Source organism: Hordeum vulgare, chromosome 3H (assembly GCF_904849725.1).
Source record: "Hordeum vulgare subsp. vulgare chromosome 3H, MorexV3_pseudomolecules_assembly, whole genome shotgun sequence".
Taxonomy (NCBI): Eukaryota; Viridiplantae; Streptophyta; class Magnoliopsida; order Poales; family Poaceae; genus Hordeum; species Hordeum vulgare.
In genome coordinates, this window is record NC_058520.1 from 50,604,058 (window position 1) to 50,631,559 (window position 27,502).

Below are 27,502 nucleotides of genomic sequence, written 5' to 3' on the forward strand. Positions count from 1 at the left end.
CTTGCACCAGAAGAAATTTGAGTCAAATAACTCGGACTTCCGGCCTCCTCCTGTTGTCTGAGGGCCGGACGTCCGACTTCCTCCAGACGTCCGGTCCCTGTTCGACTACACAGTGGTTCCTGATATATTTACATCCCTCGGACGACCGACCCCTGTCGGACGTCCGACCCCTTGTGGGAGTCCGGACATCTGTGAACTGCCGGATGTCCGACCACTGTCAGACTTAAGTGACCCCAACGGTCACTTTCCCTTCTCCACTATAAATACCCCCTCCCCACTTCGTGAGAGGGTGCCCAACACAGCCATATCCTCATAAGAACACATTTCTACCTCACACACATTTTCTCACACCAAATCTTAGATCCTAAGAGCATTTGTGAGCCCCTTTGAGAGTTGTTCCAATCAAAAGATAGATCGTCTCCCTCTCCTCCTCTCAACCCAAGCTATTTGAGATTTGAGCAAGTTTTGAGCATTCCCCGTGATCTTGTTACTCTTGGAGGTTGGAGACTCCTAGGCGGTAGGAGTTCTTCGGAGAGGAATCAATCCGTGTGATTTCCCCCGGAAAAGTTTGTGAGGGTTTGGAAGCCACCTCAAAGGCTTACCACTAGTGGTTGAGAAACGCCTTCGTGGTGTTATCTCAAAGGAAGAATAGGGTGAGCCTTCGTGACGTTGGTGTGCCTTCGTGGTAACATCCACCTCTCTAATGGTGACTAGCTTCCCTCCAAGGAAGTGAACATCAGGATACATCTTTGTCTCAGTGACCTTGGTTATCCTTAACCCTAACCTCTTACTTGTGGTTTACATGTGTTACTTTAGCATACATACATTGCATATTGTTTGTGCTCTTTATATTGTGTTGGCTATTTCTTTGTACAAGATTAATCGTTCAAGCATACCCTCTATATCCACACGTTCACACTTGCAGCTTTTGATATATCGTGTGCTATAGTGTGATCTAGTATCTTGTGTCGTTCACCTACTTGTCGTGTGATATAGCTCAAGTAAGTTTGTGTAACTTACTTGTGCTTGTTAGTAACTGTGTTGTGTCCATCTTGGTAGATCGTGTTGTTGGTGCACGTTGCGGTGCCTATTGCATTTAGGATTTGTGCTTGAAAAGTATCCTCTTAGTTTATTTCCGCATTAGGTTTAAGCCAGATCCGAAGAAGTTTTTAAATAGCCTATTCACCCCCCCTCTAGGCATCATCGTGGTCCTTTCATCATGTCATAAGAAACATAAAATCTCTTCGATTATTTTTGGGGTCACTATATTCATAAAGAAGATAATACAATTAAGTGTGTAAAAGTTACATCATAATTCTGTAAAAAAGATGGCATCTTCTACGAGGTAACTAAGTGATAATGGTAAAGAGTTATATTCTTTGGGCAATCTCCATGTCTGCAAGGTTTAAACTTTGAGATATTAGGATGTATGCATTAGTACTCCCCATGAAAGAACGACCGGCGGGAAATGAGAATAGCAACACAAATTCTTGATCCTATGATGTGTTTGTATTTGAATTAAGAAAAGGACATGATAATAAAAAATGTCATGTGTCTTGATAAATGTTTAAAAAGATTTGGATAGCAGTAGGCACACGACCAATACACACATGCAATCACACATGGATGGTGCCACCATCATCCTAACCCTTTAACTATTGATTGGTTTTAATAACATTTTTTGCACGCGGGGGCACATGCCATTTTTCTCCTTCACCATGGGCCCTGAATTGGCTGAACTCGTGGCATGTCGATGGGTTGCTCAGCTTACACGTAAATTAGAAGTGGCAAAACTTATCCTGGAGATAGACACAAAAGATAGCGACTTCTAAGTTAAGAAACTGAGATATTGATAGATCAATCTATGGCCCTATCGCTAAGGAGGTAAACGAATGCATGCAATCAAGGGAGGAGTACATGGTGGTGTGGGTGAGATGCTTGGCTAATGGACATGTTATATAAAACTTGGATCGGGTATCCATCGGATTGTATTCATGATGCTATGGAATAAAAAACATATTTTCTATAGTTCTCACTAAGATAGCATCTATAACCGGATTTAGCAAATCCATCCCCTAGACACGCTCGATCAGTGAGCCCTCTTTTCTCTCTGCATGCAGTCATGTTTGTCATTTTCTCCCTCTTATCTCTGGTCACTTGTATGTGATTGATGAAGATTTTTTTAGAAAAGGAGGATGTACCCCCGGCCTCTGCATCTGGACGATGCTTGCAACCATTTTATTAATTATTCAACAAGACCTTACAAAGTAATACATCAATAAGTCTGAGGCCACCATCTTGACAACACATGCCGCTACTCCTATCCCCTTGATGAAGGGATGCCGAATGTCCGGGTCAAATACCAAACAAACATCGCACCAAAGCCTAACATCTAAAGCCGGATGCCTCATCCAAGCCACAACGCCGGGACTGGGTGACACACCGGTCCGACGCACTCCCAGTGGGCACCAACGTACACGCTGCAAGGGTCGTCACCACCGTCTTCCATCGATCCATCCTCAAAGTAGCTACTAACGCATTGACCTTGTCAGGCCTCTCTGCCATCGACGTCACCATGACGCCAGACAACGTCGTCCTCCTGTGAGAGTCCATCGCCACATATCGGATGCCGAGCCTCCACTGCTCCACGCCATCGAGATCCACCGCCATGGACATGCAGGATGAAGCACCGCTCCACCAAAGATGCCATTTACTTGTCCCTCGAGCCCGCGTACACCTCCAAGAATGACGCCCCCAAGGAGGAAACGACACAAGAGTGTCGCCGTCATCCGATCTGCTGATCTAGGGTTTTCCCCGGAGGTATTGGGTGGAGTTGGGAGCTTCACCTCGATGATGCCTTCATGAAGGAAACGACGATATGGACGCCGTCATCATCGGCTCCGCCCACCGACCGAAGACCAGGTTTTCACCCGGATCCATCCCAAAGAAATCCACCCGACAACCTGTGGATCGTCCCGACCGCCTTCAAAGCCCCAGATCTAGCCGCCTAGATCCAGCGACCGCCCACGACAACACTGCCACCGTAGGAGACCTGGCGCACCGGCCACTGCCTGAGTGTGCCTCCACTGGAGCCTGGGGGAAGGGCTTCCACCCCTCATTGCCAAACCACGAGAGGCGCCGAGATGGATCCCGTGCGCTCGTCACCGTCTCTGACCCGAACCAATCCGTAGAAAAAACCACAAGATCGCCGGTGCAGATCCGCCTTGGACAGGGACTGCACCACGCCATGTCGCCGTGGCAAGCCTAAGCTTCACATGCCGCCACCTTCCAGGGCCGCCGCCCCGGGATCCAAGCCGAACATCACCGCTGCCACCGGCCATGTTCCGCCGCCGCTGACCCGTTGAGTCGCCGCGACGCAGGTGATTGATGAAGATGAAGAGGAAAAAAGAGAAAAAAGAAAGGTGGTCAGGGGTGGGCAGTGTCCTATGTGACAGACTGCCCGGACGCGTCCGATGCCTGCATATCCTCTTCATATTTTGTGCACATTCAAGGGTTTGTGGACAACCTGGTCGTATAGCGATGATATGAGGGGTGTGGTTGGGTCACCTCTTTCCCTTCTCTCTCATGTTTGTGGAGGATTTGAGGGGGAGGGTTGGAGATGCTCTAACATTATTGTGTGTGATATTATGAAGTGTGTTAGCTGAGATGACATTGTTTTCGATTATTTTAGCTTGCTCTATCAATAACATCTTAATTTCTTTTCAAAAGCCCGTAGCATCACACGGGTGTTCTACTAATAATAGTAATAGTAGAGCTTGATGCTTGTATCGTAGTACAGGTGGGAGGTGTGGTTGCTAATACTTGTTATTAGCATTGTAATGGCCAAAAGGCATTGTATTCGGATTCTCTGTCGTCTCTTCTCTAATGCGATGATACACACATTTATGCGCAGTGATGGATTCAGGAATGGGCCAGGCCCTAGGCGAACTCGGTCAGGTCCAGACAGCCTTCGTTCGTTGTAATAAGCTAGTTGCACTACAGTGTACAAAGGACATGGGACTCACGCCCACGCCATCGCCCGGACTGTCTGGGGCTGAATCCGTCCATGCTTATGCGTATTTGAAAAAAAATTCTTCTTCAGCCTTGAAATAATTGACTTAAAAGTAACTCAATTTTGTTTTGAAATTAATACAAAACTTAAACATTTTTAAGTTATTTATTTTGAAACGAAGGTATAATAATGCTTAGAGCATCTCCAACCGTTTGATACTCAAGAGGCATTTTTTTCTCCGCTCAGAGGCTACTGGTTAAAATTTTGGTGGGAGGAGGGGGGTGGGGGGCAAACTTTTCCACTCATCCCCATCCAACCAGTCCCATGAGGAGAGAGATAGAGAAAGTAAAATTCTTTTTTTGCATGCATATGATGAGCCTAGCAAAAAAAATGTAAAGAAAGAGGAGAGAGGCTGATCGATGAGGTTTGTACATGCAAAATATTGTCGGACGTCCTCAAACGTCCCTCAGGGTTTGGTTTAGCTGAGATCGTTGGAACTAGTTGTGATCAAATCCGATGTCACACACGGGCTGCAGCATGCGGCTGACACCGGCAAAGCGCCAAGCGCGGACGGATCGCCACGCCCGCGTTATCCTGGCCCCCGCGCCCATCAATGATTGCACGTCTGCTGCACCCGCTCTCTCTCGTACGTACTATCGGCGGCTCCCCACGCAAACCTCCCGCATCGCATCGCCATCGCTATCTCATCATCTCATCGCCATCGCCATCGCCATCGCATCACAGTCAGCGCGCCGGCCCAGCCTCACACGCTCAGCGCTGGCGACCGGCCGACGAGACGGAGCTTCAGCCTCTTGCGCAGAGCCGAAAGAGCCAAACAGGGCACGCGATTTTACAACCGTGCCCCGCGCGGCCCACCCTCCCTCCACCCGCGCAGATCTTTTCTCCTCACCCCCCTCCCCCCGCGCCCGCCCCGCGCCGATCACGCCACCGATCCGGCGCCCCCTTCCCGGCGGGGGCGATGGAGGGGGACGAGCCGCGGCGGCTCGCGGCGTCGCTCACGGCGCGCTACTCGGAGTGGGTGCTGGAGGAGCTGGACGAGCTGCAGGGGAGCTTCCTGCTCACGGACCCGGCCATGCCGGGCCACCCCATCGTCTACGCCTCCCGGGGCCTCGCCTCGCTCACGGGCTACCCGCGCCGCGACCTGCTGGGCCGCAACGCGCGCCTCTTCCAGGGCGCCGCCACCGACCGCGCCGCCGTCTCCGGCCTGCGCGAGGCCGTGCGCGCCCAGCGCGCCCACCAGGTCGCCATCCTCAACTACCGCCGCGACGGCGCGCCGCACTGGGTGCTGCTCCACCTCGCGCCCGTCTTCCACGCCGCCGACGGCCGGGTGCTCCACTTCCTCGCCGTCCAGGTGCCCATCGCCGCGTCGCCGCGCCGTCGCCCGGGGCGGCCCGCGCCGTTCGCGGCCTGCCGGGAGGAGGCCAGGGGGGAGGAGGAGCTGCCCTGCGCCAGCCACGTAGGGGAGGTGTTTGTGGATATCGATAAGAGAGGTCAGTTCGATTGGACGTGTTCATCTGTTATCATCATCAGTAAGTACAGTAGTATACAGTGATCATTTGGGAGTTAATTGCACGATAATATAAGCACACCGATCAACGGACCAACCATTAATTGCCAGAGAGATCATTTACAGCACCTTGTGCTTCGCTGCTCTGCCGTGCCTTGATATGAAATGCATGCTGTAAACACGATATGTATACAGTTGGTCATCAACATGGCCTTATTTGCTAATTTCCTTTTACATTCACAATTTCACATGGTATGGCTGGTTGTCTTACTCTTAAGCATGGACAGCCAAACAAGTACTAGTAGGTGATAATATAAGACTGCTCAGTATAATGGCCTTCTTTGAGTTGTTAGTTCCTTCTTGGTTCCAAGTTTGACAATAATGGTTACACTAGTCTTGTTTCTTTTACCATTTCCAGGTATGGAGACAAGAAGAAGTAGGTAAAAGTTCTTGTTTGAGTTGGTAACATTTTTGTTTGAATGCTGTATACATGATGCTTTGTTTTTGAGAAACTGAATAGACAGTATTTGTTGTTAAACCAGTGTTGACAGAAACATCCGTTTTTGCTTACAGGATAGAGGTTTACACATTAATAGTACAAGAAAAAAAAAAGATCCATACTGCTTTTGTAGGTCCAGAGTAAGACTAATGCCCCACTTGGATTGAGTGTAAGATTAGTGTCATCTCTGGTATTTTAGCTCAAGTTTGAACTAAATACCGGGTAGCACACAAAATTTACATCCTATCCAAACAGGGCAGAACCCTATGCATACTAGAGTTGCTATATTTGTGTAAACAAAACTTTCTTTCAATGATAAGAATCTGAATCGATAAATACATCCCTTCGAAATATACGCGTGGTCTGTAGTATTTAGGGGTGCAACTGTGTCGGAAATTCAGCTAGCTCTCTTAATGAAGATTCAGTTTAGGTAGCGAAACAACACAGCATAAATCTAGCCTGAGTTTCCATTCTTATATATATATATTGTTAGTTCAGTTCAGTGAGTCCAGTCTTGCAGAATATGGTGCCTTCTGCCAATTTGGATGTATGGTTTACATTTGACCTGGCATTTTCACATTATGTTTTCTCTCCACAAATAAATACTAGTACAGGAAGCAGAAGTTCTAAATATGTTGTTGCTAGCTTGCTGTTGCAGGATTGGAAGCCGAGGAACCGCGTATAGCTAGCGGTTGTGACAAAGAGATGGCTCTAAGCACAGCGAATAGTATCTTCTCTACACTGAACCGCTATAGCAAACTAACTGGTCTGGTGGTTTGTGAGAGGAGATGTGATTCTGTTGGTATCCCAGCACTCAGCTCTTCCTTAAATCTCTCTCTCGGTAGAATCAAACAGAGCTTTGTATTGTGAGTTATTTGCATATTCTTGTTCATTTGTTTAATTGTCTTGGCTTAATCCTGTTGTGTTCATAGTTCTATTTATGTTGTTCATGTCTGGTTTATTTACTAAATGCACTTTGATTTTCGATTTAACAGAACTGACTGCCATTTGCCTGACATGCCGATAGTCTACGCTAGTGATGCCTTTCTATCATTAACAGGTACATATTCCTTTATTATTGTAATACCAGAGTATTTGTTGATTTGTTCTGTGAACTTTTATAAACCAATCCATTGATTGTAATAAGGGGAATATCTGATGTGCAACTGTTTATGATCAGTATTGCATTTCGACAGTTTGATGCCTCTTTGCTCAAGTGACTGAAACTTTTTTATGATCTAGGGATAGTGGGACATCGTGTTTTTTGGTTGGGATGTTCTCCTATGAAGTGCAACAGGCTGAATTTTGCACATATTCTTGAGTTCATATGGGCATGATTGATGGGTAGCATTTGTAATTACCTTCTAACATTATGTTAGTAATGCAAAGGAAAACTTCTTCCTGACATATGAGAATCATATATAGCTCCTTGCAACATGCTGAATCCTGGTGGGTTCTTGGATTAAGGTTTTAAGCTGGGCAGGGTTGATGCCTTGATGGGTTGGATTTGCAACCACCGTCTAAAGTGATGATAAAAAATGCAAGGTGGTGCCATCGGGATGGCATGGCATCGATCATGACTTCATGGTGTTTACATATTGGGTATGAGTAGGAAAATGTGAATGTGAAAGTCATAGAGTATGATTAGAAAGATCTAATAATTGAATCTCGTTGCTAAAACATACTGGTAATGCGGGCAAAGATTAACCTTGGAAAGATTGTTTGTGTGTAGGCAAAGATTTGTGCTGTTCTAATCATCTTACTTATCCAGGTTACTCAAGAGAAGAAATATTGGGCTGTAACTGCAGATTCTTAAATGGTCCAGGTACTAGTGCGGAGGTTTTAGAGGAGGTGCGGACCAGGATTTCATAGCTTGTTCGATTGCAACTTTCCTTACCAAATATGCTCACTTATCAAATTCCTGTTTGGAATTGAATGCACAGATAAATCGGCATATCTGTCGCGAGGAGGCTTGCACAGTGCATTTACTAAATTACAGGTGCACATTCGCATAATATCTTAATTTGGTGCTCCCCCTGTCCCATCATATAAGAATGTTTCTCAAACTGTTTTACCTTAAAAAATGTTCTTATATTATGGGATGGAGGGAGTAGTTATCAGGTTCAGATTGTGTAAACAACTTAACAGAACTCTTAATTGTTATGCTTTCTACCAGGAAAGATGGAAGTACATTCCGTGATCTGCTACATGTGTCTCCTATCCGAAATTCATCGGGCAAGGTTGGTTTACATCCTTTTCAGGTCTTTCTTGGAAGTAACTGTGCTTCTGATGCATCTGCTTTGCTTTTCTAGTAACACTGAAACTGAATACTAAATGCAACAAAAGTACTTCTATAGCAAGCCTATATTATCTGCTTCGTGTTCTTCTAACCTTTCAAGTGGAACATATTCACAAATTATGGGGTTCTTGTTCTTTTGAGCTTAAGTTGGATGGGTTCGAAATGTACCAGTGTGATTTTGGAAAAAAGTTGGACTAATTATCACATTGTGCAGGTCGCATTTCATGTGTGGGTTCACCTTGACGAGAGCGCGAAGAATGATTTTAGTGGGTTGACCCCTGAGGTATGGCAGCTCGGTGCTGTTGGTGCTGTAAGAGTTGCAGTTAGAAGCCTGTCTGCGTCAGGTAGCCTGTTGAGACCATCCCAATAGCGTTTTTCCGGTTTCTTTCTGATTTTGTGTCATGTTGACTTGCCAATGTTTGTATGTAAAGTATCTGCTTAGTGAATGAGATTATAGTGCATATCATGGGAAAATGGCGGGTAAATACATGATGTTGTGAATTTTGTAACTACGCAAAATGAAGGAAAATTCATTGGGGGTGGAGGGTTTTTTTTTTTTTGGGAGGGGGGGGGGGGGGTGGATTACCCTGGCCTCTGCGAAACATGGGGAAGATATGGTCAAAGAGCGGTTCTGTAATGCAAAACATGCCTCATTTGATTGACTGAACCTACCAGAGTCTCTCATGGTAAATATGTACTGTCATGTAAATTTTGTAAGCAAACGACTACCACATAATTCATGCGACTGGGGAGTTAAAATCTGTACACTTGGTTTTTCTTTGATTTCATAGTTCATTTTTTTCGTTCTCCATATGTAAAGGGCAAAATGATCTGTTTGATTTTACGTAGAAGGTTCTGGCAAAATCTACGGTTTGCCTTCCCCAAAAGAGGAAAATGTAGCTTGTCATGTAAATTTTGTGTGGAAACAAGAACCGAGGATTTCACTCGACCTGCGAATTCAAGTCCACATATTTGAGAGTTCTCCTTTGGAAATATGCTTCGTTACCCTGCGAATTCAAGGCCACTGGCGTACGTGACCCGGCCCGAAAACGACCCTCTACTTTGTTCTGTTCGTAAAGCTCCAACAAAGGCCTAATCTTATCTTATCTGGGTTCTTGCGCCAGATACACTGGCACAACGCAGCCACTTCCGTCGCATTCCCACGCAGGACGCTCACGTTCGAGCTTCGTACCTGTACTGCGTCCTCACCCCCCTCTCGAAAAGGACTAAGGAATATCTAAAAAAATAAACACCACCTACCTAACAGCGGATTTTTTTCTTTCTGAAACCATCACAATTGCGCCGAGTAGTGTGCAAAGCCATCAAGATGTTTAACAATTTGTGAAAATCATCGAAACACAGTAAAAAAAACTTCCACAATCAAAAGATGAACGATTGATCGTGTTTAGACACAGAATCTGACCGTTGGCGTGGATGATTGGTCGCCGGCTGCTGCAGGACGGGGGTGGGCAGGTGGGTCGCGGGCGGCGGGTGATTTGGCAAGAGAGAGAGAGAGAGAGAGAGAGGGGAGGGAGGAAGGGAGGGAGGGAGAGAGAGGAAGGGAGATTTTAGGCTTTGGGTGAAAGCTTGTTTGTTCGACGGGGGTCGATGTCGGCAATGTTGGCGCTTGCGGGCGTCCTTTTCCTCCTTGGAGGCATTGTCAAAGAGTTGCCTCTCACCACTGAGTCTTGGCTGGTTTGGATTGGAAGCGGCGCTGAGGGTTGTTGGCTAGGCCGGACCATTCTCAGGGTTCGGTGGAGTGGTCTTGTGCGGATCTGGTGAAAGCTTTGTGATCGACGGAGGTCGATACCGAAGACGACGACGGTGTCAGTTGATGCTGCTTTCCTTCTTGAAGGCGTCTTTGAAGACCTTGCTCACTATCATTTCGGACAGAGGTTGTGATTCGTGGAGGTGGTTTGTTCGTCTTGTATCAGTGGTTGTGTTTTTTTCTTTCTTTTCTTTTTTATTTCAATGGTTGTCGGCCTGGTTTTCTTCATAATTCGGACCGCTCTGTATTTCTTTTCCCTCTTAGTGAAATCGGTAGAGCACCTGCCATGCAAGTCTAAAAAAAGAGAGTGAGGAAGAGAGAGAGAGAAAGAGAGAGAGAAAGAGGTGGTACAAGGGGTGTGCTCGGGAGAGTCCGAAACGATAGGGGTGAGGAGGCGAGGCTAGTGGGATGGTGTGTGATGGCGGCGCGGGCGACGGTGCACCAGAGGAATTAGGTCGGGAGCGCGTCGAGACGTGGTGACATCTCATTGTCTCTAGTCAATGCACATAAGATGCTCGACACAATGCATAATAAAAAAGAAAAAAAGATAATGTGCGTTGGCGGGCGGGCCTTTCGTTAACTTAACTTTCTTGCCAAACAGTCTAGATTTGATGGCACATTATCATGGACCCCATCGCTCAGATTCGCTGTGAAAGCATGGCCAAGCAGTAGTTAGTTGTTCATTTTTTTAAACATGATTCAATGGTTTTTGCAAATTTTTAAGGTTTTGGTAGCTCTCCGCACTACTCAACGCAAGTGTGGTGGTTTTCGGCAATTTAGTCGACATCAAAGGATGTCGATTGTTTTTAGTAATTGTTCTTGTCATCTGTCTACCCAGTGCCACATCGATCGTCATCCGGTTCATTTTGCTGGCGATATGCTAGAAGCAGTGCGAAGGGGAATTTGTGACGTGACGAGAACCTTCCTCCGTGTTGCCCATGCCATGAAATATCTAAGTTTAAGCTTATGTATGTGGTTATTATTCGCAGGAAAAAAAGCTTATGTATGCGGTGGTCGACGAGAGAGAGAATTCCCTACCGGGCAAGCAAACACGTAGTACTCCACGCAGTATTACGATGGAAGTAGAACTTGGTGTCTTGCGGAAGCGCGCGCACGAGGCCGTCTTACGCACCACAAAAGCGGGAGTCGATGGAGCTCACAAGTCACAAATACTTCGGGTCCAGCGTTCCATCGTCCGCGGCCCTGAGCACCTGACCCGGAGGTTCCGTGCGTCCAGAGTCGTCGTCTCTGCCGGAGAAGCCACGGCAGGTGATGGTGACCGCGACCCGCACATGCCAGTGCGCGCAGATCCGGCCGCGGCCGCGGCTGCGCGGGGCACCGATACCGATGGATAAAATCTCCCGGGCTGCGGCTGCGCCCGCGTGCCCGAGGTGGACGGGAAGCCGCCCGGCAAGTAAACGGGGCTGTGGATTGTCGATTCCACTTGCGTCGCGCCACCGCCCACCGGAGTAAACGGCCCCGTTGTCGCCGTCTCCGCGCGCCACGCATGGCGCCTCCGTCAGAGACTACACTGCCACAGACAGCTACCCCTCGTGGTACATTTTTCGGGTTCAGTCAGTTGTCAGTTCCCACGGCGCTCGCCGGACGTGGACAAACTAATCTGAACAACACATGCCGACGCCCTTTTTTTCTCGTTCTTTTCTCAACGCTAGCGTCGCGGAGCACTCTAGCTCGAGACATTATTATAAGTACGATACATGCATGTCGATTTCATGGGGTACGTACGTACTAATCGCACGTTTTCTCTACGGCGGTATGTGTACTATGCATACGTAGGTTCATGGTGGCTACGCAGCTTATACCAATATTTCTTGATTTCAGACTACTTGTTTGCCTTTCAAAATGGATAGAATGAAATGTACTACTTGGAGAGAAGCACAGGGCAGCGACGTTGCACCTAAACTCCCATAGGTGTAACGAATGCATGCATGCTGCGTATGCATACATCTGCCAAATGGATACGTCAAGCACATCATCTTCATGTGTTTGGAATAGGGAGGATTATAATAGTTCAGCTTATCATAACCAGTTTTTATTTAGTATTCCCTCCATAAGAAAATATAAGAGCATTTAGATCATTAAAATAGTGGTCTAAACAATCTTTTTCTTTTCTTGGCAGCGGGAGTATTTGCTTGCCCACTGTTAAGTACTTTCATAACTAATTGTTCCCACATTTCAGTCACAGTAAACTTGAGTCTTAGGCCCTCTTTAGTTCATAGTTTAGGAATATCATAGGAGTAGAAAAAGCATAAAGAGTGAGATGACATCAATACCTACACGTAAAGAGATGTCATTTACTGCATATGATAGGATTTTTTTAACCAGAAATAGTGGGAGAGGGTCTCACTGCTTTTTAGGATAGGAATTTTTTCATTGAGTCTACGCTAATATTGTTTTTTTCAAATGTGAATGACCTGTTCCTATCCTACATAAAAACAGGGGCGGACCCAGAATAAAAATGTCCCGGTGTCCACATATACATCATATATATGACATCCCACTCAATGATAGTAATAAGATTCCTTATACCAAAATAAAATGTTTCACTTTCACTTGAAATACTATTTCTAAAGCATACAAACTCAAAACAGTGAAAGTAAACATGAGACGGCGACATACGACCATAGATCATGATGGCCTACAAAAGAAAAGAAAAATAGTCATTGCCTACGCACATAGTCAAGAAATAATCTTGTTAGATGTGAATCGCTAAGTGGAATCAGCAAATCAGAGCAGTTTATCCCCAATTGTATTATCTTTCAATTTTTAAATCCTAACCATACAATTAGAAGAACATAAATTAGAAAAAATTGAGATGCCTACTCATAGTTGAGGGAGTCATAGGGATCGATGGTTAGTATCAAGTGCAAAGCGTCGTACCTTTGTTTATTTCACAAATTTAAATTTAAAAAATCTACGAGCGGGAGAGGCAGAATAGAGACGGATGGTTGGATGATGATGCTTGAACGTTTCAATGAAAAGCAATGAGTAAGAAGACTGATGACTGACCGAGCGATGGAGGATGGCGGGCGACGACATGACCAAATGAGATAAGACGTAGAATGTTACTCCCTCCATTTCATAATATAAAATGTTTTTGACTTTATAATAGTGAAAAAGCGTTTTATATTGTTAAACGGAGGAAATAGAAGGCAAACATCAAGTAGCGGTACAGGATATGAGTAAACAGAGATCGATTAATCCATCGACAGTAATTAGCTAGCGAGGCCTCGGCGGGTGTGCGCAAATTAGCTACTCCCTCCGTTACGGTTTAGAATGCACAGTTAAACTTGCGTGCGTTTTCAAAATAGATAAGGTTTAAGGCGCGAAAGCAATTACTCTTATTAATTAGTACTAGTACTAGTCATGCATGCGTCCTCCCAATTTACTGCTCAGGCATTAGTACTAGTATTTTCTCAATTGATTAGACGCATTAGCATTTACACCTGCTACATCTCACAACCAATCGATGATTACCTTAGTCCCAGAGATTTTCAAGCGTGCCTTCTAAACCGTGACGGAGGGAGCCGTAAATCACGTGTCTCTCTCTAGCCGGATCGACATTGATCGCTAGGTTCCTAGCTGAGCTGCACTGCCTCTCCTACTTAATCCATCGCTGGGCTGTCTAGTGTCCAGCTCAAAAAGTTACCAGTGTCCAGCCTAGAAATATGGGCCTCATATAGCGTAAGCACCAAATTTACCCGGTGTCCCGTGACACCGGAAAAACTAACGTAGGTCCGCCCCTGCATAAAAAATAGAAATCCATTGCAACAAACGAAAAGGCTCTAAATGTTTTGTTCCTACAAAATTCCTATCATTTAGAATTCCTGCAAAATTCATGTAAACCAACAAAGGGCAAGAGGCTTATTAGTATTTGTTTTATAGTCGTCATACGTGCAAGTGCGCTTGCGTGATTTGTTCTTGACTTGTTTTGTATGTAAGGATGTCTCTAGTAGAGTCGCCTTATCCATAGCCTACATAATGCATATGAAGTGAGAATGGCGTTTTGAAGGCCGAGCTCCATGGACGCTTTTATTTTTAAAAAATTCAAATACAAATTTTTATGGTTTAAATTTTTTTGAAAAAAATATGCATGTATGTAAGGATGTAACCGACATGTGTAAAATTTCAGGTCAAAATACTTTAAAACGTGATTTGTACAAAAAAGACAAATTCATGATCTGAAATGATGAATAGTAACATGTGTTAAACAGCCTCAGATTTGTCTTTTTTGCACAGCCCTCATTTCAACGTATTTTGTTCTGAAAATTTACACACTTATGTATTATACTTTCATTTATCTATGTATTTTTTTTCCAGAATTTTTTGAAACATTAAAATACAAATTTTTATTGAATTTGAAGTTTGAATTTAAAGGCCTCCAGTAAGCTCGGGAGCCAAAAGCAATATTCGATATGAAGTGCACTCCACAAATATTTGGAGGTTGCGGAGGCGGTACACAATTCGGAATAGTTATATTCTGACCTCCAAATTCCATCTGCCTCGTGGCATCCGCTCATTAGTGGGACATATTTTTCCCAATCTCTCTTTCACCCCCATGAGGTGAGGAACCATGTGAAATCTCCTTCACGTTGCACTTTTTGTTGGATGGAGCACACTTCAAAAGTTCGTTTGAGACGCCAAATATGAAGGTTGGGAGGCCAGATATGGAGGGCGCTCCATAATGCATGACAATAGCGACTCATACACCGACTCAACTAGAGATATTCTTTTCGTTGCATGCACTTCATGTGATAGTTGTTATGAAGGTGTTTTGGACAACTCTGCTAGAGTTGCACTAATATTTTATACTGGACATGTTTTAGACCGCATATTAAACAATGGTCAAGCCAGAATTTTACAATGGAGCGTTCAGGCGGAGCCATGATATAACCGAACTCTCAACACCATTGTGCTCTTCTTTGCGATGACATGACCATTGTAATCTACTTCGTGTGTACCTAAATATTTGTAGTTGGGAAGAGCTAGGCTAGTTCTCCTCAACTACAAATATTTAGGTACACAGGGAGTATTAAAGTTAGAAGGGAGAAGAAGCTAACTGGAAAATAACTCGAGAAAAAAACCCTCAAATCGCTAAAATTTACCAAATAAAAGTCATCAACACCAAAGCGTGGCTTCGCCCTATATCCTGTGAACAAGATTGTATGGCGCCTCTGACCCTATGATACGTCCATTTGGCATCATGAATCTTTATTGATATTTGTCATGTTATTGTCCATTCTTCCTTGTTATTATGTAATTCTTATGTCTTTTTTATTTGAATATGCAAGGTACATTACGAAGAGGGAAGTACCGGGAAACTGGAATTCTGGACCGAGAAACCGAGAAAAGGCAGAAAAATCAAGTTGCTCCAAATGACCAGAAACTTCACGGAGAATTTTTCTAGAATATATAAGAATTATTGGGCCAAAAATACACCCACAGGGGCAGCCACGTGGGCACAAGCCAACACGTCGCCCCCAGGCCGCGCCCTGATGGTTTGTGGGGGCCAATGTTGCTCCTCCGACGCCTCTCTTCTCCTATATGGTGTGTTTTACCCTAGAAAAAAAATCAAGACATAACTTTCGGGACAAAGCGCTGCCGTATCAAGGCGAAAACCTGGGCAGAGGCCCTATTGCTCTCTGGCAGAGCGATTCTGCCGGAGGAATTCCTCTTCGGGAGGGGGAAATCAAAGCCATCGTCATCACCAATGCTTCCTCCTTCACGGGAGGACCAATCTTCATCAAAATCTTCACCATCACCATCTAATCTCCAACCCTAGTTCATCTCGTGTATTCAATCTTTGTCTCAAAACCTCAGATTGGTACCTGTGGGTTGCTAGTTGTGTTGATTACATCTTGTAGTTGATACTAGTTGGATTTCTTGGTGGAAGACATAATGTTCAGACCCTTAATCATATTTGTTACACCTCTGATGTTGAACATGTTGATGAGGTGTGAGTTGTTACTATTGTTCTTGAGGACATGGGAGAAGTTCGTTTATAAGTAATCATATAAAGTTGACATTCTTTCTATATTTTGATGCTATGTATGTTGTTACTTCCTTTAGTGGTGTCATGTGAATGTCGACTGCATGACACTTCATCATGCTATGGGCCTATAGGAAGTCATTGTGGAGTAAGAAGTAGATGATGGGTTGTGAGAGTGACAGAAGCTTAAACCCCAGTTTATGCGTTGCTTCATAAGGGGCTGATTTGGATCCACACGTTTCATGCTATGGTTAGATTTATATTAATTCTTCTTTAGTATTTGGAGATGCTTGCGAGAGGGGTTAATCATAAGCAGGGTGTTATTTCAAGTAAGTACAACACCTTAGCACCGATCCACCCACATACCAAATCATCAAAGTAGTGGACGTGAATCAACTCAATATGATGAACATGACTAGACATTAATTCCCATGTGTGCCCGGGAGCACTTGCTTTTATATAAGAGTACTTCAAGCATGTCCTTTGCTACAAACAGGATTGGGATACCTTGCTGCACCTTTGCTACCATTGTTACTTGTCACTTGATACGAATTACCTTGCTACAAAACTATCTATCGTTGTTACTTACAACACCTGCAGAGAATACCTTACTGAAAACTTCTTATCATTTCCTTCCACTCCTCGTTGCGTTCGACATTCTTACTTATTAAAAGGACTATGATTGATACCATATACTTGTGGGTCATCAAGACTCTTTTCTGGCACCATTGACGGGGAGTGCAGCACCTTTGGTAAGTGGAAATTGGTAAGGAAACATTTTTGGTAGATGCTGAAATTTACCATTGCTTGTCATTATGGGCGGTCACCCTTTGAGTGGCTTGTTTGGGGCATCTTCACCTCGAACGGAAGTTGAGGAAATTATCCCTCAACCTGCTGAACCTAGTGAAAATATTTATTATGAGATTCTTTCGGGTATGGTAGAGAAACTGTTGGCTAATCCTTATAACGGTTCAACTCATCCTGATTACAATTTAATATATGTCAATGAGATTTGTGGATTGTTTAAGCTTTCAGGTCTACCCGGAGACAAGGTTAAGAAGAAAGTTTTCCCTTTATCTTGGAGGGAAAAGATTTATTGTGGTACATGCTGTTGTATGATATTGGATCATGGGATTTGAATCGCTTGAAATTATAATTTCATCAGAAGCTTTATCTAATGCATTTGATTCATCATGATCGTAATTTTATTTATAATTGTTGGTCTCGTGAAGGAGAAATCATCGCTCAAGCTTGGGAGAGGCTTAAATCTACGATACACACTTGCCCCAATAATGAGCTCTCAAGGGAATTGGTCTTACAAAAATTTTATGCTCGACTTTCTCATGATGATCAAACATTGCTCGACGCTTGTGCTGTTGGCTCCTATATGAAGGAGACCATCAAATTCAGATGGAATCTTATAGAAAAGATTAAATGCAATTCTGAAAATTGGGAACTCGATATAGGTAAGGCATCACGTATAAAAATTAATTTTGATTGTGTTAAATTTGTCATGGAGACTTCTCCTTTTCATGAGTTCAGCAACAAATATGGCCTTGATCCTGAGATAGTAGCTACCTGCTGTGAAAACTTTGCCACATACGTTGATCTCCCTAAGGATAAGTGGTTTAAATTCCATCCTCCTACTAAAAAATTAGGATATGGACTTGTTGAAATAAATAAGGAGGAAATAATTGTTAACCACTTAACCATGTAGATCAAGTTGTTCCTACTGCTTACATTGGGAAACCCCCTTTTTGTGTTAAGATTAGAGAGCATGCTAGGGTTGCAATAGTGGTTAATAAAACTCATGTTAGGGTACCTAAATCTTCTGAGAAAATAAATGTTGATACTAAGGTTGCCATGGTTAAAGATCTCTTAGTTCATAACATTGATTGGTAAGTTATTTACCTGTGTGACGATGCCGCTAGAATTGCAAAGTTTGTTAGAAATAAATAGGATGAAATTGATAAAAACAAACCAATGGTAAGCACACCTGTTATCTCAATTAAGATTGGAGAACATTGTTATCATGGCCTCTGTGATCTAGGCGCTGGCATTAATACTATAACTTTCACATTATATAAAGAAATTATGCATGATATAGCACCCGTTTCGATTGAAGACATAGATATTACTATTAAACTTGCAAACCGAGATACTATATTTGTTGGGTAATGTAGCAGTAATTCAAAAAAAATCCGACATCATACCAAGATCTATCTAGGAGAAACTAGTAATGAGAGAGGTTGTAGAGCATCTTCATACCTTTGAAGATCGCTAAGCGGAATCGTTACTATGAACGCGGTTGATGGAGTCGCACTCGTAGCGGTTGAGATCGTGGAAGATTCCGATCTAAGCGTCGAACAACGACGCCTCCGCGTTCAACACACGTGCAGCCCGGTGACGTATCCTTCACCTTGATCCAACAAGGAGGGAGGAGAAGTTGAGCGACGACGTGGTGATGGTGGAGCTGCATGGTACTCCGGCAGGGTTTCACCAAGCGCTACAGAGGAGGAGGAGGAAGAGCAGGGCTGCGCCGAGGGTGGAAGAAAACGTGTGTGTTTGCAGCCCAAAACCCTTGGGTATATATAGGAGGAAGAGGAGGATGAGGGCCGCCCCCTAGGGTTTCCCCTAGATGGTGCGATGGCCAAGGAGGGGGCGGCGGCCACGGTTGAGGTGGCTTGCCTCCCAAGTTGGGAGGTGGGCCACCATCGCCCTAGGGTTTCCATCCCTAGGCGCCCTTGGGCCTTGGTTCGGCCGAGCCAGCCTACCTAGGTGGCTGGCTCCCATCTTATTTCAGACCTTGTGCCCCTCCGGGGCTGGTGGCCCCTCCCGGTGGGCCTCCGACACCCTTTCGGTGGTCCCGGTACAATACCGATATACCCCGTAACCTTTCCGGTGACCGAAACTCGACTTCCTATATATAAATATTTACCTCCGGACCATTCCGGAGCTCCTCGTGATGTCTGGGATCTCATTTGGGACTCCGAACAACCTTCGGTAACCATGCACTATTCCCATTACAACTCTAGCATCATCGAACCTTAAGTGTGTAGACCCTACGGGTTCGGGAACCATGGAGACATGACCGAGACACCTCTCTGGTCATTAACCAACAACGGGATCTGGATACCCATGTTGGCTCCCACATGTTCCACGATGATCTCATCGGATGAACCACAATGTCGAGGATTCACTCAATCCCGTATGCAATTCCCTTTGTTTATCGGTATGACACTTGCCCGAGATTCGATCGTCGGTATCCCTATACATTGTTCAATCTTGTTACCGGCAAGTCTCTTTACTCGTTACTTAACCCATCATCCTATGGCTAACTCCTTAGTCACAATGAGCTCATTATGATGATGGATTACCGAGTGGGCCCAGAGATACCTCTCCATCACACGGAGTGACAAATCCCAGTCTCGATTCGTACCAACCCAACAGATACTTTCTGAAATACCTGTAGTGCACATTTATAATCACCCAGTTATGTTTTGACGTTTGATACACCCAAAGCACTCCTACGGTATCCGGGGGTTGCACAATCTCATGGTCTAAGGAAATGATACTTGACATTATAAAAGCTCTAGCAGACAAACTATACGATCTTGTGCTATGCTTAGGATTGGGTGTTGTCCATCACATCATTCTCCTAATGATGTGATCCCGTTATCAATGACATCCAATGTCCATGATCAGGAAACTATGACCATCTATTCATCAACGAGCTAGTCAACTAGAGGCTCACTAGGGACATGTTGTGGTCTATATATTCACACATGTATTACGGTTTCCGGTTAATACATTTATAGCATGAATAATAGATAATTATCATGAACAAGGAAATATAATAATAACCACTTTATTATTGCCTGTAGGGCATATTTCCAACAATATTGCCACTTGGGGTTCTAAGAGATGTAGTGGAAAAGTCAAATATCCCACTGATTTCTTATTACTTGGTTCGGAACAAGATAACTTTTGCCCCATAATATTCGGTAGAGCTTTCTTGAGCACCGTTAATGCTAAAATTAATTGTGCTACCGAGAAGGTTAAAGTTACCTTTGGTGATATATCACATGAGTTCAATTTTTTGAAGTTTGGTAAACAATCACATGAAAAGGATTCCTTAATAAAGATTAAATAATTGGTCTTGCTTGATGAGGACATCAACACCATTGTTACACCCACAACACCAGCTGCTATACATACTGGACCAGTTATTAGAGCTCGTGCACGCCAATTGAATTACTAGGTACTTTCGTTTCTTGGGAATACTTCTAATGTTCATGAACATATGATGCTGCCTAAGTTAGATACTTTTGTGGTGCTTATGAATGAAGGACCTAGCATGGACAAGAAGGATATCCGTTGGAGCAAGATCAAGCATGGAGAAGAAGGTGCACGTGCGGGAGAGAATAATGGAGCTTCCACTGGTGATTTCGCACTTTAAAGCCACCATAAGGAGAGCATGAAGGCTTTGGACGAAATATTCAAGACGTCACTTTATAAATTTCGTCCACAGGTTATTATAGGTGTTGCGCCACCTTATTTTTGGGCCAGGCCCATGTAATTTCTAAACACCATAATATAGGCTATTTTTAGAGTCCGGATGTGTGGGGAAACCGAGTTTAGGGCTGTTTTCAAACCCCTCCTCCAAGGGTCACGAAATTGCCTCTCTATTCCCTCATATATACAGCCCTTAGGGCACCGTTTAGACTTGGGTTTTGTTTAGATTACAAGTTCGCCATAGTTGCAACTTTGTGTTCTTTGTTTGTGTTCTGAGACTAGACAAAGGCGTCACAGAACCCCACCTTCATAAAAAAATCTTTCCTCTTATATTCGCAATATCTTGATTGCATCTTAGTTTCTTGCTTGTTCTTTGTTTGCGTGCAGGAAACAAACCTTCGTGGTCCGGTTGATCGTGCTCCGGCGTGGTCAATAACCTCTCGGAGTTGGTTTAGCGATTGCTAAGGCGCGACGTCCTCACACGTTCGTAGTCGGATCATCGAAAGAACAGGAACAACTTCACCTCTATCAAGTGGTATCAGATTTCCAGGTTGCTGGTGAGATTTTACCAGTTTTTCGTAGTTAGATCACATCTGTTCTTTATACCTATCGTCCATGAAAAAGCCATAAAAAATTAGGGTTAGACCATCATATCCGAACCAATCTGAGCCTTTGCATAGTCTTTTCAGTAGTTTGCTTAGTTGAATTTGCGGTTACATCGTCGTGTCGAGTTGCTGGTCTTAGTGTCTAGTCCTTTAGAGTTTCGAGTTCTGTTCACAGGTTGTCATGCCACCGCCGCACCGTCTTTCATCGCTGCTATATATCACCTCCACGCTACCATCATCGCTGCTGCCTTATACCACCTCCACGCTACCATCATCGCTCATGCCATATACCACCACCACGCCACCATTATCCTTGCTGCCATATACCACCACCATATACCCACCATAATCCTAGTCTGCATCCTTTTTGTCTTAGGTTAATTTCGAGATCTGTTTGATTTCGGTTTCGCGTTTCCTTACCTGAGTAGGTTTCGGAAAAAAAAAAGTCTGGCATGCTTTCCAGAGCACTTTTAGGCCAAAATTTCGAGGGGTGAATTTTTTCCCTATCGTTTTGTTAGGCGTTTTAGAGAGTTTTGAGACACTCGCCATTATAGTGATTTTTGTCGCAATTTTTGGTCGTCGCAGCCCCGAATTGCTCCAGAAAATAATAAAAAAAATTTGTCAATTTTTTTCGTGTCTATCCTCTTTTTTGTGCTTGGGAAGAGTTTTGAGACACTCGCCACTATAGTGATTTTCTGAAAAAAGAGAGAAATCAGAGTGGCTTTTCCCTTGATTAGTACGTGTCGTTGTGACTTCGTTGGTTTTCTAGGCTCGCGTCTCTAGTACAGTCTAGCCTAGGACCAGCATGGTACTGTCGTTGAGCGCCTTTTCAATTTTGTATCTCTGAACTGATTATTGCTGACCCTTCTTGCTACCATATTATAAGCCTTCCCAGCTCCACATACATCTACATCGTGTGTTTGACACGACTTGACAATCGCTCTATCCAAATTTTGAGAGTTTGACTACACCGGTTGCCGATCGCCACCTGCTGCTGGGTAAAAATTGGTAAGAAATTGAGATTTGCTTGACGGACTTGTGACACACCACCACCACTAGCACCACCACTTCCTAGTAGTCTGTAGGTTCATATTCTTCTGTGTTCCTATTGCTGCTAACCATGCCAGGATCACACGACGAGGAGATCGAGTGGGAGAACCTGACCAACCGGGAGCTCCATGATAAATTTCAGCAAATGATGTCTGACCAGGTACATGATTTTGTGACCACCTTTGGAGAGGCCATGGACAAGCTCGAAGGTATGGAGAAGAAATTCGACACCAAGATGAACGCCAAGTTCAATGAGGTGCTGGCCCGATTACCACCACCAGTTGCAGCTGTTGTCCCTCTTCAACCACAACAACGGCTACAAGCGCGACGCATGCGTGTCAGCCAAGTGTAGAATTTTGGTGTTGTTGCTCCTAGTGCTGCGGCTCGTCCTGCTCCTCCTCCTGCTGCTAGCACCGAGGTTTCTGCGGCTGAACATAATGAGGAGTTTGATGATGATTATGAGGGTGATTACGACGATGAGGGAGAGGTTGCTCCAGTTCAGCACCAGGAACAACAACCACCACGACAAGCCGCCGGACGTCCACATGGATACAATCGCAATGGTAGGGATGCACCACACCCTCAGGTACGGGATCATGACCATCTCCCTAAACTTAAATTGAATATTCCTACTTTTGATGGTCGATATGTTCCTGATATATATCTTACTTGGGAGTTAGAAATAGAGCAACGTTTTACATGCTTGCAATTTCCTGAAGATAGACGCGTTGCTGCTGTTGTTTGTTCTTTCACTAGTTTTGCTTGTGTTTGGTGGTCTGAATATTGTAGAATACATCATGCTAATATGCCAACTACTTGGCCGGCTTTGAAAACTGCTATGCGTACTCGTTGGGTTCCACCATATTATCAACGTGAATTACTTCAAAACTTGCAGCGTTTAAGACAAGGGAAAAAGTCTGTAGAAGAATATTATCAAGAATTACAAACTGGCATGATTAGATGTGGTATTGTTGAGGGCAATGAAGCTATGCTTGCACGTTTTATGGGTGGATTAAATAGAGATATTCAGACTATTCTAGAATATAAGGATTATAAAAATATCACTCGTTTATTCCATCTTGCTTGCAAAGCAGAATGTGAAGTGCAGGATCGACATGCATTGGCGAGAACTATTTTTTTTTCTGCAGGTTGCACTTCCTCATGCACGCCACGAACCACATCTACTTCCACACGTCCTCCTGCATCAGCACCGTCTCCTTCAGCCGCCAATTGAACCAGAGATACTAGGAATCAAGCCCCTGCACCACACTTCGCCAAGAGCACACCTTCAGGGCCCGCACAGAGCTCTTCTTCATCCATGGCATCCACAGGTCAAACACATGAGGTTATTTGTCGTCGTTGCAAGGGTGGAGGTCATTATGCGAGAGAGTGCCCATCCAAGCGCGTGATGATTATTACGAAGGATGGTGGATATGACTCCGCCAGTGATTATGACGAGGAGACCCTAGCTCTTATTGCAAGTGAAGAACGGGGTGTTGATGATTCTGAACAAGAGACACATTACATGGCTGCTGACTACGCTGACAGGTATGAAAGCTTAGTTGCTCAATGTGTTTTAAGTGTGCACGTAACACAGGCTGAGAAAAATCAGAGGCACAACTTGTTCCATACTAAGGGAGTGGTAAAGGAACGTTATGTTCGCGTAATCATCAATGGAGGGAGTTGCAACAACTTAGCTAGCATGGAGATGGTGGAGAAGCTGTCTCTCACCACCAAACCACATCCTCATCCTTATTATATCCAGTGGTTCAACAACAGTGGCAAGATTAAGGTGACACGTACCGTTCGTGTGCATTTTAGCATTGCTACATATTCTGATTTTGTTGATTGTGATGTGGTACCCATGAAAGCATGCTCCGTTTTACTTGGTAGACCATGGCAATTTGATAAAAATTCTGTACACCATGGTAGAACAAATCAGTACACTCTTGTTCATAAGGATCAAAATATTACTTTGCTTCCTATGTCTCCTGAACATATTATGAAAGATGACATTGCTAGAGCTATTAAAGCAAAACAAGACATTGCTAGAGCTATTAAGAGTGAAAATCAGATTGTAGCAAAGGAATTTGAGCAACATAATAAGCCTACTAAATCATCTTCTAGTGTTGCCTCTGAAATAAAACTGGAGAATGGTTGTTTACTTGCCACTAAATCTGATATTACTGATTTGGATATTACTACATCTGTTTGCTATGCTTTCGTATGCAAAGAGGTATTATTTTCATTCGAGGACATGTCACCCTCTTTGACTCCTGCTGTCATTAACATTTTGCAGGAGTTCGCTGACGTCTTTCCACAAGATGTGCCACCAGGATTACCACCTATTAGAGGGATTGAGCATCAGATTGACTTAATTCCCGGTGCATCGCTACCCAACCATGCACCATACTGTACCAATCCAGAGGAGATGAAGGAGATTACACGTCAAGTACAAGAGCTGCTCGACAAAGGTTATATACATGAATCACTTAGTCCTTGTGCCGTTCCTATTATTCTAGTGCCGAAAAAGGATGGTACATCACGTATGTGTGTTGATTGTAGAGGCATTAATAATATTACTATTCGTTATCGTCATCGTATTCCTAGGCTAGATGATATGCTTGATGAATTAAGTGGCTCTATAATTTTCTCCAAAGTTGATTTGCATAGTGGATACCATCAAATTCGCATGAAATTGGGAGATGAATGGAAAACGACATTTAAAACTAAGTTTGGCTTATATGAGTGGTTAGTTATGCCTTTTGGATTGACTAATGCACCTAGCACTTTCATGATATTAATGAATGAGGTTTTACGTGCTTTCATTGGACGATTTGTGGTAGTCTACTTTGATGATATACTAATTTATAGTAGATCTTTGGAGGAACACTTGGATTATTTGCATGTTTTTTTACTGCTCTACGTGATGCACGTTTGTTTGGTAACCTTGGGAAGTGCACCTTTTGCACAGACCAAGTATCTTTTCTTGGCTATGTTGTTACTCCACAGGGAATTGAAGTTGATAAAGCCAAGATTGAAGCTATTGACAGTTGGGCGCAGCCCAGAACGGTCACACACAACTGAGGAGTTTCCTTGGACTCGCCGGGTTTTATAGGCGTTTTGTGAGAGATTTCAGCACCTCTCAATGAGCTTACAAAGAAGGATGTGCCTTATTCTTGGGGTACCGCACAGGAAGAAGCCTTCACGGTTTTGAAAGATAAGTTAACACATGCTCCTTTACTCCAACTTCCTGATTTTAATAAGACTTTCGAGCTTGAATGTGATGCTAGTGGAATTGGATTAGGAGGTGCGTTATTACAAGATGGTAAACCTATTGCATACTTTTCTGAAAAATTAAGTGGGCCTAGTCTGAATTATTCTACTTATGATAAGGAATTATATGCTCTTGTTCGGACTTTGGAAACATGGCAACATTATTTATGGCCCAAATAATTCGTCATACATTCTGATCATGAATCTTTGTAACATATTACAAGTCAAGCATAACTGAACCGTAGACATGCTAAATGGGTTGAATTCAATGAGACTTTCCCGTACGTCATTAAACACAAGAAGGGTAAAGAAAATGTTATTGCTGATGCTTTGTCTCGTCATTGTACTATGCTTTCACAAATTGACTTTAAAATATTTGGTTCGGAGACCATCAAAGATCAATATGTGCATGATGCTGATTACATAGATGTGTTGGAGAATTGTAAATAAGGGAGAACATGGAACAAGTTCATCATTAATAATGGATTTGTGTTTCGTGCTAACAAGCTATGCATTCCAGCTAGCTCCGTTCGTCTTTTGTTGTTACAGGAGGCGCATGGAGGAGGATTGATGGGACACTTTGGCGTAAAGAAGACGGAGGATGTACTTGCTACACATTTCTTTTGGCCAAGGATGCGACGGGATGTTGAGCGTTTTTTTGCTCCTTGCACGACATGTGAAAAAGCTAAGTCAGGACTCAATTAGGACTCAATCCTCATGGTTTATATATGCCTTTGCCTGTACCTAGTGTTCCTTGGGAGGATATATCTATGGACTTTGTTTTAGGTTCACCTCGAACAAAGAAGGGGAGGGATAGCATATTTGTTGTCGTCGATAGATTTTCTAAAATGGCACACTTTGTACCCTGTCATAAAAGTGATGATGCCGCTAATGTGGCTGATTTGTTCTTTCGTGAAATTATTCGCTTGCATGGTGTGCCAAATACGATTGTTTCAGATTGTGATGCTAAATTTCTTAGCCACTTTTGGCGATGTTTATGGGCTAAGTTGGGGACAAAATTGCTTTTTAGTACTACATGTCACCCCCAAACTGATGGACAAACTGAAGTAGTCAATAAATCTTTGTCTATTATGCTTAGGGCTGTTTTGAAGAACAATCTAAAACTGTGGGAAGAATGCTTGCCTCATATTGAATTTGCTTATAATCGTTCGCTGCATTCTACTACAAAGATGTGTCCTTTTGAAGTTGTGTATGGTTTCCTACCTCGTGCACCTATTGATTTGTTACCTCTTCCATCTTTGGAGAAGGTTAATTTTGATGCTAAAGAACATGCTGATTTGATATTAAATATCATGAGTTAACTAAGGAAAACATTGAGCGCATGAATGCTAAATATAAACTTGCTGGAGATAAGGTAGAAAACATATTGTCTTTGCACGTGGAGATCTTGTTTGGTTGCATTTGCGTAAGGATAGGTTTCCTGATTTGCACAAGTCAAAGATAATGCCGCGTGCTGATGGTCCTTTCAAAGTGTTAGAGAAAATAAATGATAATGCATATAGACTTGAACTACCTGCAGATTTTGGGGTTAGTCCCACTTTTAACATTGTAGATTTGAAGCCATATTTGTGTGAGGAAGATGAGCTTCCGTCGAGGACGACTTCACTTCAAGAAGGGGAGGATGATGAGGACATCAACACCATTGTTACATCCACAGCCCCAACTGCTATACATACTGGACCAGTTACTAGAGCTCGTGCACGCCAATTGAATTACCACGTACTTTCGTTTCTTGGGAATACTTCTAATGTTCATGAACATATGATGCTGCTTAAGTTAGATACTTTTGTTGTGCTTATGAATGAAGGACCTAGCATGGACAAGAAGGATATCCATTAGAGCGGGATCAAGCATGGAGAAGAAGGTGCACGCGCGGGAGAGAACAATGGAGCTTCCACTAGCGATTTCGCACTTTAAAG

General features: G+C 43.7%; 1 protein-coding gene across 2 annotated transcripts; it reads left to right on the forward strand.

Annotated features, from left to right (window-relative positions):
- Positions 1 to 4,610: 4,610 nt before the first annotated feature.
- LOC123442924 (protein TWIN LOV 1) lies at positions 4,611 to 8,882 on the forward strand. 2 transcript variants are annotated; one of them, XM_045119106.1, is made up of 8 exons: positions 4,611 to 5,523; positions 5,959 to 5,976; positions 6,698 to 6,905; positions 7,035 to 7,099; positions 7,811 to 7,890; positions 7,983 to 8,038; positions 8,216 to 8,279; positions 8,553 to 8,882. In XM_045119106.1, exons 1-8 carry the CDS (start codon positions 4,626 to 4,628, stop codon positions 8,706 to 8,708), a joined length of 1,545 nt encoding a protein of 514 aa, XP_044975041.1. In that variant the 5' UTR covers positions 4,611 to 4,625; the 3' UTR covers positions 8,709 to 8,882. The 2 variants fall into 2 exon arrangements, with proteins under 2 accessions (XP_044975041.1, XP_044975042.1); XM_045119107.1 differs by lacking the exon at positions 5,959 to 5,976.
- The last annotated feature ends 18,620 nt before the right edge of the window (positions 8,883 to 27,502 follow it).